The sequence below is a fragment of the Barbatula barbatula genome, assembly GCF_947034865.1.
Source record: "Barbatula barbatula genome assembly, chromosome: 20".
NCBI classification, from domain to species: Eukaryota; Metazoa; Chordata; class Actinopteri; order Cypriniformes; family Nemacheilidae; genus Barbatula; species Barbatula barbatula.
In genome coordinates, this window is record NC_136783.1 from 9454491 (window position 1) to 9471014 (window position 16524).

The following is a 16524-nucleotide window of genomic DNA, read 5'->3' on the forward strand; positions in this document are numbered from 1 at the left end:
TACAAAAAGTAATTTTCAAAACACACTTTTAGCAGCACGAGTAATTTTTCCAAGTAGTTAATGAATAATAAATTTGATTACGTAATTAAAGTATGTAGGCCTACAGTTTAACAGTTTAAGTTTAAAAAACACATAGGCCTACAATGTCTTCACTTTTGCGTGTCCTGAATGTACCATTAACATTTACAATGGTAACCATAGTTTCCGAAAAACACTTGTGATGTAAACTTACGCTATTCAGCAAAACATACCAATAACAGGTTTGTTTTAGATTAGCTAACAAAAACGTGGTATTTTGTCTGAAAATATCGGTTGCTAGGTCTATTTACAAACAAAAACTTTTCTTTTTTACACAAGCTCTTACGCGACGTAAATCAGACGTTGCTTTACTAAAACACAAATAAACAGCTAACTTAATAGAAAACAACCACCAATAAAAGCATTATATTGCTGAGATAAGAGATGTGAAGTACTTTACACGTGTAACTACTGTATTTAAATAACTGTGTTATTATTTGTCGTACCTGTGTGGTCAAACCCCAGCGGGCAGCCGTGTGCAAGTGTTCGGTTCCCATGGGAACTCAGCAAACTGACCGAAACTTTCCCGTAAAGTAAAATACCGTAAATGACAGTGTAATACGAAAAGGACGGTAAAATCAAATAAATATAAAAGACATTTAAATAAATTTTTGACTCAATATTGGTTATATCAATGATCTAATTATAATAATAGACATTCAAATGGAAGAACTTAGCCTACCCTTCTCTCTGGCTTCAGAAACACATATCTTAAATACAAAACTGTTTTGTGTATGAAACTGTTTTATTTCATGCTTCCGTAAAACAAAGAGTTTGAGCCTGCTTGTCCAGAAATGTTGAAAACAACTGTGAAATATTTTCAAATGCTCAGCAAAGTTCATGACACGTTATCATCCATTAGAGAACCAAAGGAATCCTGAATAGACATCGTCGTGTTTATTTATACACGACTTTAATTTAAACCGAATAAAAGTTTTGTTAATAACAAACAAAATAACAGTATAAAAAAAGTTCAGAATTCAGTCATTTTCTTGTGTGTGTCTGCTTTTTTCTGTTCTCGCTGGATTATTCGCTCCTGTGCCTTATGCTGCTCCAGCAGCTTTCGAGAGGCGGCGAGCTTCTCCTCTATACGACTGACCACTGTAGCATCCCTGAGCACAGACAAAAAAACAGTGTAGAAAAAACTGAAAAAGTAAACAAAATCGATTGAAGTCCAACAATAGCAAAGCTGGAAGAAGTAACTGGACAGCCTACCTTCCATTTCGTCTGCTGAGAGACTCTGCGAGCCGCCGAATTTCTTTCTCCACCTGAGTTACTTTTTCTGTAGCCTGGAACAGACGAACATTTATGGAGCGCCTGGTGCTTTTTCCACCCCTGTAGGCCTCAGCACCAGTGACCGATGAGCTTGATGAATGAGGCACAGGTTGAGCTTCGTTGCTAAGTTTAGAGTTCAAAAATTCAAAAACGTTATGCCGCGTCGACATGGAGGCCTTCTTCTTCTTTTTAGCCTTTGGTTTACGGGAAGCTGGGTTATCCTTAGCGATTGCAGCTGCTGTTTTTCTCTGAGTTAATTCGGCACACTGGTCCAATGAATTGCCTTTTGGAAGAACAACTGCCTGAACTGGCTCTACTCGACCAGACAATGTTTTCCCCAAACCTGAAAATACACAGTCAGAAATATGTCACAAATCATTGTGAAGGCCTCATCAATAAGGACTTTTTTTGAAGGCCCAAAGCCAGAAACATATTCTTTGTCCTCATTACCCTGGGCATCTTTAATGCTAAGCCCTATACGTAATTAGTATTATATTATATTAATGTGTGACCATGACACTTACCTTTGCCAAGCTCATAGCCCATTTTTAGCAGTAGTTTAGAGCCGATGCCACGCGTATGAGCCTCCCAACCACAAAACTCAGCACTGTTAACTTTTGTCATGTCCTCTCCTTTAAATGAAGTGAACACTAAAAAAACAAATCAAACATAGGATAAACATACATGCATGGCACTAATACAGCCTCACGCACAACTTTTTTCTGTGAATTTATCTGACCCTTGATTTCAGCTGATGTTTTGGAAAATTATTCTGTGAAAGGTCAGTATTTGCCACAGATCACAGATTCACAACTGTAATGCATTTTATATTGAATTATACTTAAAACTGTTTAATTATTCAAAGCGCTTACAGATATGATGAAGTTACACATATTATCACAACAGAGATTAATAAATAAATAATAATAAATGAAATAATAAATAATTTGACTCAATAATAAATTATGATTAATCAACAAATGTCATGTTAAATTAGTATAGAGACTTGTGCTTAACTGTCATGAAAACATGTCAACATGAAAAAATACCCATAATACTATGGTTTTAAAACACTTGAGTGAAATGTTTATTATCTTAAAAAGGTTTTGATCTAAAGGTATATGCGTATATGTCTAAAATGAGTTTCTATTACTTTTTAAAATGTGAAATAAACGTGCTTAAACAAGCTAGTGAGTCTTCTCTTTTGACTGACATTCCTGCACATATTCGCACCTTTGGCATAGCTACCATCACGGTCAGGATCATCCTCTGAGTCTGATGAGGAAGAATCGTCCTGACGAAGAGGAGGTATGATTCCATCAGCCTCCAGCACAGCCTCTTTCAACAGCAGCGAATCAAATTTCACTGAGTAAAAACCACCTTCAATTTCTGAAAACAGAGAAGCACGGTTGTAACTTCTCGCAACTTTGCACCGTCAACTGTTTCACATGCCTGTGTGTGTGTATGTATGGTTGTGTTATGTTTCAGCTTTTTTTCATTAAATTTTTCAATAAAATACCTCTCTGTCTTGTAGTAGGGGGTTTGACGTTACAAACAAACTATCATGAAGCTGTGTACTTCTGTTTCTAGTTGATGGTGCTGAGATAACTCTAGTGTTGCACCTGATATTTTGGCTGGGTACCAGATGCCATCTTCATGCTTGGCCAAACACGCAGAGCCTGACTCCATGTTACTGATGTCAGCCTCCAGGAAGTCCCGTAGTTCAGACACACACACCACCTCACCATGAGAGAACCTGACAGACATACACGTACACCCTTTTAGTTAGTGATAAACCGGTATAATATACAGGCTTATTAATCAGCAAATATTTGTAAACAGAAGGATATCATATGTGATACAAATACACTTAACAAACTCCTTTTAAAATGCTAATACTAGAACTGAAACGAGAAAGGAAAAGTTAAAAAACAAACTTTGTGTGGCTGTACCTGCAGTTTTCCAAGAAACGACATTTGTCCTCTAGGTAGAAGCCACAGGCTTTCATTGATTTGTTGGTGGGATGAAGGTAAAGCACTCTGACTCGAGCCTCGTCCCCTTCAGGCTCCTCAGGGCACACCACCATGGCATTGTGGTATTCTAATGTTCCCCACGACGTACGATACGGAGCTTGTACTTTTGTTCCACTAAGATCCTCCTCTTCCACGCCATTCTCCTGCTCATCATCAGGTTCCACGTTCTGTCTCACCTCGGCAGGGTTCTCTGTCAGTTCAGCGCAGAAAGCAGCATACTCATCACCCAGAGTGTTTTCCTTAAAAGTGTCATGAGTAACTAATGAGACACTTTGGTCTGTTGAGAGATCCTCCAGGGATGCCAGCAACTGGCTCTTTTTGAGAGACACCAGGCTGGATTCTGTGAGTTCAATGAGCTGTTGCAGATCCTCCTTCAGTTTTAGAAGATCAGCTTGCTCAGCTGAACCCAGACCAGCGGCTAAAGCCACTTCCACCTGCTGGAGCTGAGCGCTGTATGTCTTGATAGCGTCTTCCAGGCTGCTTTCATCCATGATGATGAAGAGCTAATCCTGGATGACAGGATCTTACTGTGGGTGAACTGCAGGAATCAGATTTAAATGATTTTTATTATTTAAACATTTTCAGCATATATCAGTCGTCTTGTCAGTCAGTGTGTATGATGCAGATCATAATTTCAGTTGTTAGAAGAGAACAACAGTACATGTACTGAAACCGGTTAGTTAGCTTTGATGCTAATGTTAGAAGTTAAATCACATTTAACGCACGCACTCAACAAGTTCTTTCAAACTGAATGTAAATCGCGCACAAACCCAAGAAGACTGAAATTCCTACATTTAAAATCTGCAGATCGGCTCCTTGGCATTGTTTTGCTTTTCTTTAGTGACAGACGGTGAGGCTCGTCTGCTTCTCATTGGGCGATGCTCAACTTTGACCTTAGTGTCGTCATCGTCTGCGTTTCCCGAATAACGACATAACTCGCTGGTATTTTTTAATGTATTTTACATAAGTATATATTTGTCCTATTTGTTGTTTATTGATTATCTTTTTTTTGGTTGATATTATGTGATGAATACTTTCTCCTTTGTTATGTTCCTGTTCTAAGCATCAATAAAAAATAAAAAAGGCATAACTCGCTGGTTAAGCACCATAGTACGATGCATCGTTAAAGAAAGTCACTACTGTTTACCGAACACATGTCGACACATCTGTCATTTGAACCACGTTGTTTCAACAACATAGTTGATGACGTCACATAGGTGGCGGAGAAATAGTCTTCTAATTAATCCGTTTAGATGGATTTAATGTCGTATTATTGCTGTCAATAATGTACACTGTACCTGAAACTATTTTTGTTGTCGTATTTTTGCTCTCTATTGTTTTATTTCACGATAATATACTCATTTACAAGTTTGCTCCTACGTTACTCCTCAAAGGGATTCCCAGGGTCATAGAGCACGTAGGGCCAGGCGCACGCGCAATTACAAACAACGCTTTTATTTTCTTGACAAACAAACTATAAGATTTACAATTCAATTTGTATATTTAGAATGACGTGTGCAGAATGCACCGCATGTTGCTTGCTTACCGTGATCAAAAACATGATGTATGCAAGTCTTGTTATCATAAAAATAATGATTTTATCCACACCTGTAGTTCCAGCCACGCAACTTTGCGAAGAGTTTCGGGAAACACTGGAATCGTAGAACTATGCGTTTGGGAAACGCAGCCCAGTACGGTTATTTTGGTATTTGGATATTATCTTCACTGAAAGATTATAAAAAAGGTTATTTTGATTTATTAAATATTTTTATGTATATGCATTTACCTTCATCAAGGTCTGTGTTCGGCATTATTATTTTGCATTGCGAATTAGTCTCTTCCATGTTTGTGAACCAATTGTGTTCTTTATACTGGTTCCATATATATATAATATGTTTAAAAAAATTGGGAATTAAATTTTCTGCCATTTTAACATAGTATATTTTTGCTAATTTCAGAAATGTTACTTTATGGTAAAAGGCATTACAAAAACCTGCCTCAAACCATATTTTTCTAAATAAAAAAAGCATGCACAAAATAAATGAACAATTACAACACTTTTTCTTTATCAAAAAACTTTAATAATTGAAAAACACATTTTATCATAATATGTAATACTTATTTCAGTTGAGCAACATTTCAACGTATATTTTCTTGCATAAATCTCATATGCATGGTCTAAGTAAAAAAAAGAGTAGATATTGATTCAATATCTTAAAGAGCTCTTCACATTAGACAGGTCAAAATGAACAGCCTGCCAGCAGCATTCAGGAGAAAAAGGATGATATCTTGCTTTGAGTCTTTCCTGCAGATAACTGGGAAGCTGTAAAGGAAAGCGTATTTAAGGCAACGTACTAAATTCCTAAATAAACGAACATATACAATTCCTAAATAAACGAAAATATAAAAATATACAAGAATTACTACCTTGACTTGGTTGAACAGATGCTCCCCTGTCTGAATCCTGGTGTGTAGCAGAATCATTTCCAGTCAAAGATTTTAACAACTCATCAAACTGTATCCTGTGCTGCGGTCGAATGAGCACCGCTAACCCTAAACCAAGCAAAAATCAAACGTTCAGCCTCTTTTCCAACAAATATACATTCCATTAAAAAGTTCTGGCAAAATCTGACAAAAATGTCAAAGCAATAACGAATGAAACTGAAATGGACTAACGTGTTAGTAGAGTGATATCTTCATCTCTCTCTGTCAATAAACTCACAACAGTGGACACCATCTGTTCATAATTGTTTGTTGTTTTGTATGCCTGCAGGGCTAAAAACATCTGTTGAGTTTTCTCTGCACCAATGGCTTGTCTAATGTCCGACAGAAAAGACGAGCAGGAAAGACCATCTTTGATGGATGTTTGGGGCTTCTGCTCTTCATTTCCCACATTCACTATAAGAAAGAAGGAGCAGCTCAAAGAATCATTTTCATTTATACAGTTGGCAGACATATTATTAGCATAACAGTGATTCTTACAAATTACCTTAAAATGTTGTCACTATCAACACCATCAAAAATAGCTCAATTTAATAATGACGTTTTGAGACATGTTTTGTCCCATGTCTGAAGAATCAGTCAGGAGATTTATGAAACAATATACCTCCAATCTTACCACCTCCTCCATTCAGTTGTATGGTTCCCAAGTGAGAACCACCTTGGTTCAGCTGTCGGCTCGAATCCAGCTGGTCACTGGTTGGGTTTATCTGTGACGTTTCAACCTTCACTAAAAGTAGTTAAAACATAACTTACATGTATTCTTGATTCCCTTGATATGACCTTTAACTTGCACACTGTCAGATTATTTGCTGATAAGGTGCATTACCTGTGTTTTGTCTGAGAGTCTCTCTCTCTTCTCTAGAAAGCGAGTGTTCGTGTTTATATCCACACCCTTCACCCGTTAACCCGAAACAATGCTCATCAAATTCTTTCTTATGGTGCGGTCGTATGAACTGGTATAGACCTTAAGAAAATGATTGGTTTGTTAAAATCATGGCAAAAAGGGATTTACTGAAGAAAATGTGATGCCCTTTAGTGTAAACCTCATACAGTATGTGCTAGTTTGGATTCCAGTCACGAGTTTAGAAATATATATACTGTGGACAACTTACATGACATTTAAGGCAATCACTGCAGTGTGGATTACTTCACTACAGCTTATTTTTCAAGCATCTAAAACTTTAACAATGATTATGGTGCTCTTTTTCTGACCTCGTATAAATGGAGAGTACATGAAACATTTGTACTTTTAAAAATGAGATTTCTGCATTGAAGGACTATTTACGTGAGCTGCAAAGGTCACTTAAAATGGCACAATCCAAAATATACCCTTTGCCAAAGATTATTAGACATTGAATCTAAAAACTTGATGTTCACAAACATTATTTGCCAACTTCTCATTGCTTAGAAATAAAAATCACTGTTTAGAAAACAAAAGATATAAATAGAGGTTGTCCGGAAAAGCACAAAAATGAATATAGGATAGTGAAGGCTTTATACCTCTAAACAGACTGTGTGTGTTTGGGTCTTGTATGAGGGGTTCAGTCACATTAGTAAAAAGGTCATTGAGGTCATCTGTTGCTTTGTATGCCTGTAGAGCCACCATGATGATCTTAAAGTTCTCATGACTTAAGCATCTTTTCAGCTCTATCATGAAGGCCTTACCAGTCTTAGCAGAACTGGGGACCACTGTTGTCTAAAGAACAGACAAACAATACATTTACTTCAATGCAAAAGTGAAAAACGTAGTCTGATCCTTTTATAACCCAAGTCGTAATATAAATGTTATAAACAGTTTCTTTAAATTGCCGACTACATATACTATAGGACCTAACAAGCATACAGCAGGCACAAATTCAATCATAATGCAAAGAAAAGCATTTCTCACCCGTTCTTGAACTACTTTAATTTTCCGTTTCCCACCCCTCGATTCATCATCTAGACGTTTGTCATGCTGAAGTGAGAGTGTAGATAAGCGACTCGCCTGCGGGTCAAAGACCAATGAGGGAAAGGAAAATTTGTGAAAGTGAAGATTGGATTATACAGCAATGGTTCTGAATATGAGAAAAAGTGTGCCAATGCGTTAATCAGATGAAAACAAAAAGATCATAGAAGCCGATAAAAAGAGATCGAGAGTTTCTCCAGTTTTCATTTTCTGCAAATAAAACAATATTTTTGTTTGAAATTTGGGAGAAATATTGTTAATAGTTCACAGAATCTAACAAAAATGATCATTTTACCTAAACGCATACATATGAATGTTGTAGTAAATACAGAAAAACTGAAAATTATTTTTAAATGGTCTCTTAATTTTCCCATGGCCATAGGCTACTTTAAAGGAGTAGTTCACCTTCGAAATGGAAATTCTGTCATACTTTACACGGCCTCTTGTCATTTCAAACACGTATACATTTCTTTTTACACAAAAGAAGATATTTTGAAAAATGTTGGTAACAGAACAGCAGAGCCCACCAATTCACTTGCATTGGTTAGTCATACAGGATTGAAATGACAAGACGGTTTGTAATTGATGACCACATTTTCATATTAAAGGTGAACTACTCCTTTAATATGTGTTTTTGTACTTTTATCAAAGTATAGCAATATACATTCCCATGACAAATTCTCATCTCACCCTTTCTTCTCCAACCATACTGTCTTCTGTCTCTCCATTGTTGTTGCTGTACTCCAGGGCATCCAGCAAACCGACTGGTTTCCTCTTACTTGTCATCTCCATTTCATACTGAATGCAAAGTTTGGCTGTTCCGTCACGTCCAGAATGCTCATCTAACTCAAAAACATTATGTCAACAATTAAAAGACAGTAGTTAGTTAAAAACAATCGCTTTCTGAAATTACTACTCAAAGTTAAATTCCACATTTAGTTATAAAACAGAACTGCCTCTAAATCTATGCTAATGCATAATTAATTTAGCTTGGCTTTATATCAAAATCACTGACTCGGAATGAGATTACATGCTAAATTATTGCTTAATTACTTAACTTCTATATCGATTACCATTTCATAAGAATATGGACCAGATCCAACTTGAAAATCCACAGAGGTCACTAATGACACTGATGGCGACATTGTGATATCCACAACTTTTAATTGCCTTTTGGAATATGTTTTACAGTAATTTATACATTTCCCTGAGAACTAAAATGAGAAATAGAGGTGACCTCACCCAATTTTCTCCTTTTTAAACTGGGGACGTGCGCGTCTATGGCTTTGGCCTTTTGTGAGGGGTCAATGAGCCAGCCATTTCTAACAGGACGGCTGGAGCCTGTGGCCGACGAGCTGGTGTCTGTCGAACACTGACTCTTACACCCCTCCACTCTTCCTTTTTTCACAGGAACTGGTCTCTGATACACGAATCAAAGGTGCGTGTCAGCCCCAATAAAAGTTGGAATTGTGGAAGTTAATGCTACACGCAAACATAATACAAAAAAGCAGACTTACATTTTTCTGCACAGTCCGAAAGAACTGAACTACATCGCGGACCATGGTACCGAAGTTATCGTGCGTTTTAACGTACGGTCTCACCCACAAAGGAAGCTGATTCCGGGCTTCAGTACTTTTGAATCTGGATTACAAACTCAAAACATTAATTTATGACACAATTGTCTTCAGTCAAAAATAGATGTTCTAGTGTAATCCCCGACCTGTGGTCACAGAGAAAGATGGCACCAAAGTCTTCTCTGTGGCGGATCACTCTGCCTATAGCTTGATTGACAGCTCGAGACGCCTGCTGTCTGTACCACTCCTGTCCAGACAGATACTGAACAACCAGACCATACCATAAGTGATGTATCTGATTTAAGTCTATACGTTATGCAAAGGTTCGTGTCCGAGAAGAATATCTGCAATGCACTGCAAAACCACGAGCGAGGATCGTAAAGATCAAGTACCTTCACTCCGCTGGTTTTATTTCTGCACATCTCGTCCAGATACTGCATTTTAAGCACCACTCTGGGATCCATTCTGGGGGGGAAAGGAAGTCCAGTGATCACGACCCCTCGACCGTACGTGTCAGCGAAGTCCAACCCTTCGCTTGCCTGATAAAACAACAAATAAAAATGTGTTGATGTAAGTGATGTTTGTTGAAGCCCCAGTGATCACAATAACAACATGGTGAAAGATTTATGGTCTAACCTTTCCTCTACACACGGCGAAGAAGCTTCCTCCACTGGATTTCGGGTCGTTCACCTTGTCATAGTAACCATCAATAACCTTACAGAGAAAGACAGAGCAGTTTGATTGACAGCTCGAGAAAGTCAGGCTGTCTTAGCATTATTATTTTATAACATTCATGCTTATTCTTAGAGCTAGGTTATTACCCAATAGCAAGACAGGTTACCTCTGTGAATGTGCCTTTGCCCCTGGGTTCTATAAATATGGGCTTCGCATTCTCAATGCGATCTGCATGTCCATTAGCCTAAGATGATGGGAAAATGGATACTTAAAGGGATAGTTTACTTAAATAAAATTTGTGTTTGGAACACAAAAGAAAATATTTAGAGAAATGTCTCTGGTCGTGTGCCATACAATGGAAGTCAATAAGGACCAACGGTTTTCTGTTACTAACATATTTAAAAATATCTGCTTTTGTGTTCTGCAGAAGAAAGAAAATCATACAGGTTTGGATAGACTTTTACTGATCTCTTTTGTTTTTGTCAACATGTTACATTTCATAGACTCAGTTTGTTCAGACAGAAATACATACAGACACTCACCCTCCAGAACTCCAGTGTCTTGTCCATGACCGGATATGAGGGGAAAAACACGAGCAGTCCATGAGGCACCACCTTTGACAGATTGACTGAAACACAACAATAAACAAACATAATACTGATAACCAGATCAAATCATCAAACCATCATATAACATGATGTTTGACTCACCAATAGTGTTTCCCATAGATGACATGTTTTCAGGAACAAACCTTTGAAAAAGAAAACAGAGTCGTGTTCATAAAACATTATTTGAATATTGTTGTTTTAGAGCAGAACACAAATGTAGATATTTTGAAGAGTGTTGGTAACCGAACAACAGCGGTCCCCATTCACTTCTACTGTACGTACAAAAGACCAACACGGTTTCAACGGTTACCAGCGTTGTTCGGTTTCCAACATTTAAAATATATCTAAATATCTTCTTTTGCGTTCTGCGGAAGAAAGAAAGCCATACAGGTTTGAAATGACAAGAGGGTGAGTAGATGACAGAATTGTCATTTGAGGGTACACTGTTCCTTTAAGAGAAGCATGTCTACCAATGAAAACCAGGTAAATATCAGAGCTGTTAAAGCATGTTTGATCCAGCCCCACCTCCTGTCAAAGGCTGTGCTCAACCGCACTCCGTCTGGACCTTTATCAATGATGCTGACGAAGATCTGATCACGCTGAATGACGTGAGGATTCTCCAGGGATACGGGGAAAGGACTGAAGAAAACAGAAGAAGAGTGAGCAGAGACTCAACCTGCATCAAATGACAAACCCAAGAGAGAGCTGTACAAACATTTGCATTTCACAGGTGAATGATGAGAGTGGTGAGAGAGTTCCACTGGTGAGAATGATGCTGCGCACTTCCTGTCTGAGCAACTCCTGCATGCAGAACCCCGGAGAGAAACACCAGTAACTCAGAACATTCCCTATAAAATAAACACAAACCAAAAAAACCTGAATCGTTTATAGCTTTGATATGCAAGTTTAAAATGCGAGATCAAGCTTTGTTTATATATAACAGAGAGTTCGAATATTTAAAGCAAACAACACTTAAAAGCAATAAAGTGAGAAACAACAAACACAGTCATGACAAAACTACAAATTATTTTTGTACAATAGCACCGTTGGGATATTGAGGAACAAAATTTAATTTTCAAAAAAGTTAATGTATTACTTTGCTTTTGCCTTCATGACAGCACACTTCCAAAAGTGATGGAAAAGTTGTGTTAAGTATCTTGCCAAATATGATAAAGGTAATTTTTAGGATTTAAGTCACACAGATGTAAAATCTTTTCACTTTTTGGTTGCATCCCACCCACAGCTAAATGTGTCATTTTTCATTGGTTGAAATATTCCAGCCTGGTTTTGTGATCGTCTTGTCTCTCTGTGCTCTATGCATATAGCAGTTATTTTAAATGTTTCACTAAAACATTTACCGAAATATTTATTAAAGACCGCTAATCCAATTCTTTTCATTAATAAAAACTACAGTAACAAATCAGAGGTTTCCAAGATGCATGAGGTCAATGAAGAGGTCAAAAGCCCGTGCTACATATTACGGTCCTTGTTAAGTAAGTCTCATACCTTGTTTTCTGGTGGAAGATGAAGCCCAAACATCCGCAGTTTGTTTTTTCTTGAAGCTGCTGGTGTCTGGATGAATGTGAACCTGTATTGAGAATGAGAAGGGAAATGAAAGAAGAAATAAACAAATCAACATCTTACGGAAATCTGTTTTTGTCATCTTTGTGTTTATAGACATATCTCTTATTGCTCCCTGAATTCTTTGTAAGTCGCTTTGGATAAAAGCGTCTGCTAAATGACTAAATGTAGACTACAAATTTATAAAGAGAAAGACTGTTACTGGCATCTGCAAATAAAATAGCAGCAAAGTCAAAACGCTAAAAGAGCCTCATGTTCTGTTAACTTCATGTTACTTTTGCCTTGCAGTAGTAATGTGTGTGAAACATCAAGAGCAAACCTTAAACTGCTTCATGGGGTTTTCTGTCTGCGGTTTCTTGCTGCCATCTGCAGGTTCAGCTGCAAACACTAACTGACTCCATCAGGAAAAACAGAACACAATCAAAATTGAGCAGAAATAAATGGTCAACCTTCCTTTTAATGTGCTCTGTTCTGCTGACCTGGATTATATCCGCAACTTTCTGCAGTCCGCTAATATTCAGGAATACACCAGGCTCTGCAAACATCATGTACAAATATGGGTCCGTACATACAGTATTTGCACTGGGAGCAAAATTTGTAGAGATCTTTAAAAAATACTCACTTCCAGCTAAATATCCTGTGATCTGCTCCATGCCGTCCACTACAGCTGTCTTAGTGTCAAAGTTCACATGAGCCATCTGAAAAATCTCATAAATGAAGCTTAAGAAAAGACAAAATAAGAATATTATTAAAATGGCCTATACATAAAGTTGACTGACAGTTAAAATGAACTTAGAACAAAGGTTCAATGAAGAATCAGAAAATACTCACCAGCCAGGTTTGGTTATACCTTGATTATTTGCTGGCATATCAAAACCATTAATAGATGATTCCAGATCCACCAAAATTTCTAGATCATTACATACATATTATTAATCTCAAATGTTTATCATTAGTAAAACGTAAAAAAGTTATACTGAAGTGCAATGTACTATATAATTTTTTCTAGAAAATATCTTGGAAGGCTGTCAAATGATTATTTGCATCCAGAATAAAAGTTTGTGTTTATAATATACATCACGTGTCCATGTGTACTGTGCATATTAATTTAGTATTTATAAACACATACATGTATAAATGTCTATGAAATATTTCTGATTAGTTTTATATATTTACCCATAATTGAAATTATATAAACATTTATTAATTGTTATATGTTTCTTAAAAAAGGTATGTATGTGTATGTTTTTATAAATACAATAATAGGCACACTACACAGATGTATATTATGCAACATAAACTTTTACTCTGGATGTGATTAATCATTTGAAAGCCCTATTATTACTAAAACAGTTATAAATTTGAGCAACCTACGTTTTATTTTAGCAACTGTATTAATGTCCAGTTTTAATCCTGTTGAAAGGAAATAAGGGAAAAAGATTAAGAGATCCTCATCATATTGAAACTGTATTAAATAGAAAACACAACCAAATCTACATTTTGTCTGCTGGTATATTTGTGAGATACATTTGATCATATACACTACCAAATTCATGAAAATCTAACCAGAGTTTAGTGACTCCACATTAAAATCCTCAGCAGATTCTGTTTTGCTGATTTCTGATGATTGTTCTCGCAGGAGTCTATCCACAGCGTCAATGGCAGATATCAGGTCATATGGTGTGAGGTCAAATGAGGTAGACTCCTCACACATCTTCTCCTAGAAGGGTAGACAATCGGTGGACAAAACATTTAAAAAAAAAAAACACAAACAAAAGTTCTTTAATTGAAAAGACTGAAAATGGCCACACGTCCAAAGATCTTTGACACTTACGACATTATGAGCTTCATCAAAAATAACCACAGCTCCTTTCAGCTCGATGTTGTGTGCGCGTCGACTCTTTATATCAAACAAAATCATATCCAATCATCACAATATAGCACAAGTCATATTCCCGAAGAATATATATATATATATATATAAAACACAACTACATTTATACTGTATGTCAAGTAAATTTTCTGGGGGGGGTCTCACCTTTGGGTCAAGCAAGTAGTTGTAGGGCATGAAGATAATATCAGCGTGTTGTTTGAGGGAACGGGACAGGTAGTATGGACAAACTCTACAAACATACAAACCCGATCAATGTCACTGTTCACAACTCATTGAAAACACGTGAGACAAAAACAGATTTTTACAGACACAAATAAGTTAATGCCTAACTTTTGCTTTTTGCCCATTTTCACTAGATCCTCCACATCAAGTATAGAATTCATGATTTCCTTGTCAGTGCTTTTCTCTAAAGTTTAAAACAAAACAAAAACGATTATAAGCCAGACATTAGCTATTAATACCATTTAAATATAAAGTTCCGAATTAATATGTCATCAATGTTTGTTTCATACCATCAACATTGTTATAAAACATGCAGGAGCGTGTCGACACTTTTGCTCTACACAGGTGGACCTGTGGAAGAGACATGATGCTTTAAATTTTGTTTTTATAAACATATACAAGCATATACAGTATTTAAGAAAAACATAAAAATGTATTCACATGTGTATATATAATTATAAATAAACATAAACATATACATACAAATATTCCCTAAATATGTGTGCATGTATGTCTATATGTTTATAAATACAAAATACACAGTAGTCAGACATATATCATGTAAACGCTAAATGTTATCCTGGATGTGATTAATCTCGATTCATCGTTTGACAGCCCTTATCCGGTTCCTTAACTGGGTTGGTGTTTATACCTTAATGTGATTGCTCTCCTGTTTCATCACCTCCTGGTTTATGCAAAGCTGCTCTCTAGATCCTAAAACACAAATCTTTGGCCTGTAAAGAATCAAACAGAATCAAAACAATCAATGAAAACTGCATTAAACAAAAAGATGTTCCAGTAAATAAGTTAAGAAGTAAACCTGTAAGATGTGTTCTTCAGCTCAGCTATGACCTGTGTTAGCTGGGAATGTGTCCTGGATGCATAAATGATCTTGGGGATATCACTGTAGTAAGCTTAACCAAAAGAAAAACATCAACATTACATTTATGCAGTTCAGTTGAATCAACTCCCAGCTTCTTGTGTTGCCTATAATGTCACATGAACAAATAATAATACTTATTAACATATAGGGTATTAATTATTAACGCTGAAGTAAATTATGGACTATACTTGTTGTGTCTCCGTCTGTGGCTGACGTTCCCCATGATGACATTGGTCTGTCTGGGAACATCTCAGCACCTCCAATTCGCTCGGCAATCTTGCGGGCAGAGATTGTGTCTTTAAAGTTGTCTCTCCACCCGAGCGTCGCACACAGCAGACACAGGGTTTTACCTGTGCCAGTGGGACTTTCAAGAACTCCATTTACTTTCTGAAACAAGGCAAATCATCGTTATTAAAAGAAAATGAACAGCACTGTGACCTTGCATGAATCAGTTCTGCTAAATCAGCACATTACAATTCCACTGTCAACGTATTACATATAAATGAAAGGATAAGTGAACAAGAAGAAATCCAATATTATGACATTTAGAGACATCTAATGCAAAAAGTTATACAAGTTTAAAACTTTATAACGTGATTGATGTTCTATAATAACACGTGACTCTCAAACCTGGAGAGAACTAAGTTGGCAACATATCAAATTAAAAGCAAGTCTGCTTGCAGAAGCTGCAGGATTGAATATGACAGTTTTATTCTCACTTTCTGCAGGCACTCGAGGACTTTACTCATGTAGTCCTCCTGGCACGGGTATGGGGTGAATGGAAAGTCCACAGTGACTCCACTGATCTTAAGAAGAGGCATTTTCCCTAGAATCACACTTCTCCCATTCAGAAAGCAACAGCAAAGGCCACGTGTTCGGCGTACTTGTAGAAACATCCACAGTACTTCGGAAAAAGTTCATATAAGAATCATGCACTGCGATCAACTGTTATTCACAAAATAAAACTCTACACCGCATTCACACAATTTGACAACTGCACTGGCGCGCCATAAGTTTCTCTCTTCTTCTCTGGTAGTTCACACAGCGTTGTGTTGCCCCCTACAGGACACTCATAACAAAACCAAATAAGTGACATTCCAGAAAGGTGCTTTATTATGTTATAAAACATACTGTAACTATGAAACAGAAATAACTGTTTTAATAAAGACACTCATCCGTCTAAACCTATGAATTAAAACGCAAAATCTCCAATCTGTCACCACGACGTGATTCTGTGTTTTGGAACGTGAAAAA

The 16524-nt window shown here is 36.9% G+C and overlaps 2 protein-coding genes across 5 annotated transcripts; both read right to left on the minus strand.

The window, feature by feature from the left end:
- Window positions 1-641: 641 nt before the first annotated feature.
- zgpat (zinc finger, CCCH-type with G patch domain) lies at window positions 642-4324 on the minus strand. 4 transcript variants are annotated; one of them, XM_079482665.1, is made up of 7 exons: window positions 4179-4324; window positions 3306-3924; window positions 2976-3109; window positions 2587-2742; window positions 1878-2003; window positions 1294-1696; window positions 642-1190 (listed from the first exon to the last, which is right to left on the minus strand). In XM_079482665.1, the coding sequence occupies exons 2-7, from the start codon at window positions 3875-3877 to the stop codon at window positions 1052-1054; spliced, it is 1530 nt and encodes a 509-aa protein (XP_079338791.1). In that variant the 5' UTR covers window positions 3878-3924; window positions 4179-4324; the 3' UTR covers window positions 642-1051. The 4 variants fall into 4 exon arrangements, with proteins under 4 accessions (XP_079338791.1, XP_079338793.1, XP_079338792.1 ...); XM_079482667.1 differs by having other exon boundaries at window positions 808-1190; window positions 2602-2742; window positions 4179-4270; XM_079482666.1 differs by having other exon boundaries at window positions 808-1190; window positions 4157-4231.
- Window positions 4325-5449: 1125 nt separating this feature from the next.
- On the minus strand, window positions 5450-16331 carry rtel1 (regulator of telomere elongation helicase 1). The gene is made up of 33 exons (XM_079482616.1): window positions 15990-16331; window positions 15459-15657; window positions 15208-15301; window positions 15040-15121; window positions 14678-14738; window positions 14496-14571; window positions 14310-14394; window positions 14106-14171; window positions 13838-13991; window positions 13646-13684; window positions 13103-13181; window positions 12894-12991; window positions 12751-12806; window positions 12591-12662; window positions 12197-12278; window positions 11406-11538; window positions 11216-11329; window positions 10793-10833; window positions 10625-10710; window positions 10249-10326; window positions 10044-10121; window positions 9800-9946; window positions 9554-9669; window positions 9351-9474; window positions 9076-9253; window positions 8524-8675; window positions 7777-7872; window positions 7389-7584; window positions 6715-6852; window positions 6493-6615; window positions 6063-6284; window positions 5814-5939; window positions 5450-5709 (listed from the first exon to the last, which is right to left on the minus strand). Exons 1-33 carry the CDS (start codon window positions 16164-16166, stop codon window positions 5654-5656), a joined length of 3624 nt encoding a protein of 1207 aa, XP_079338742.1. The 5' UTR covers window positions 16167-16331; the 3' UTR covers window positions 5450-5653.
- Window positions 16332-16524: the final 193 nt, after the last annotated feature.

Excerpts from the sequence above, each read along its gene's own strand:
- zgpat (XM_079482665.1), bottom strand. The coding sequence starts at position 3,877 with ATGGATGAAAGCAGCCTGGAAGACGCTATCAAGACATACAGCGCTCAG. Across the intron at positions 1,697-1,877 it reads GGGCTATGAGCTTGGCAAAG|GTTTGGGGAAAACATTGTCT; the intron begins GTAAGTGTCATG and ends GTGTATTTTCAG. Across the intron at positions 1,191-1,293 it reads CTCAGCAGACGAAATGGAAG|GGATGCTACAGTGGTCAGTC; the intron begins GTAGGCTGTCCA and ends GTCTGTGCTCAG.
- rtel1 (XM_079482616.1), bottom strand. The coding sequence starts at position 16,166 with ATGTTTCTACAAGTACGCCGAACACGTGGCCTTTGCTGTTGCTTTCTG. Across the intron at positions 14,572-14,677 it reads GTTTTATAACAATGTTGATG|AGAAAAGCACTGACAAGGAA; the intron begins GTATGAAACAAA and ends TTTAAACTTTAG. Across the intron at positions 13,992-14,105 it reads TTGATGAAGCTCATAATGTC|GAGAAGATGTGTGAGGAGTC; the intron begins GTAAGTGTCAAA and ends CTACCCTTCTAG.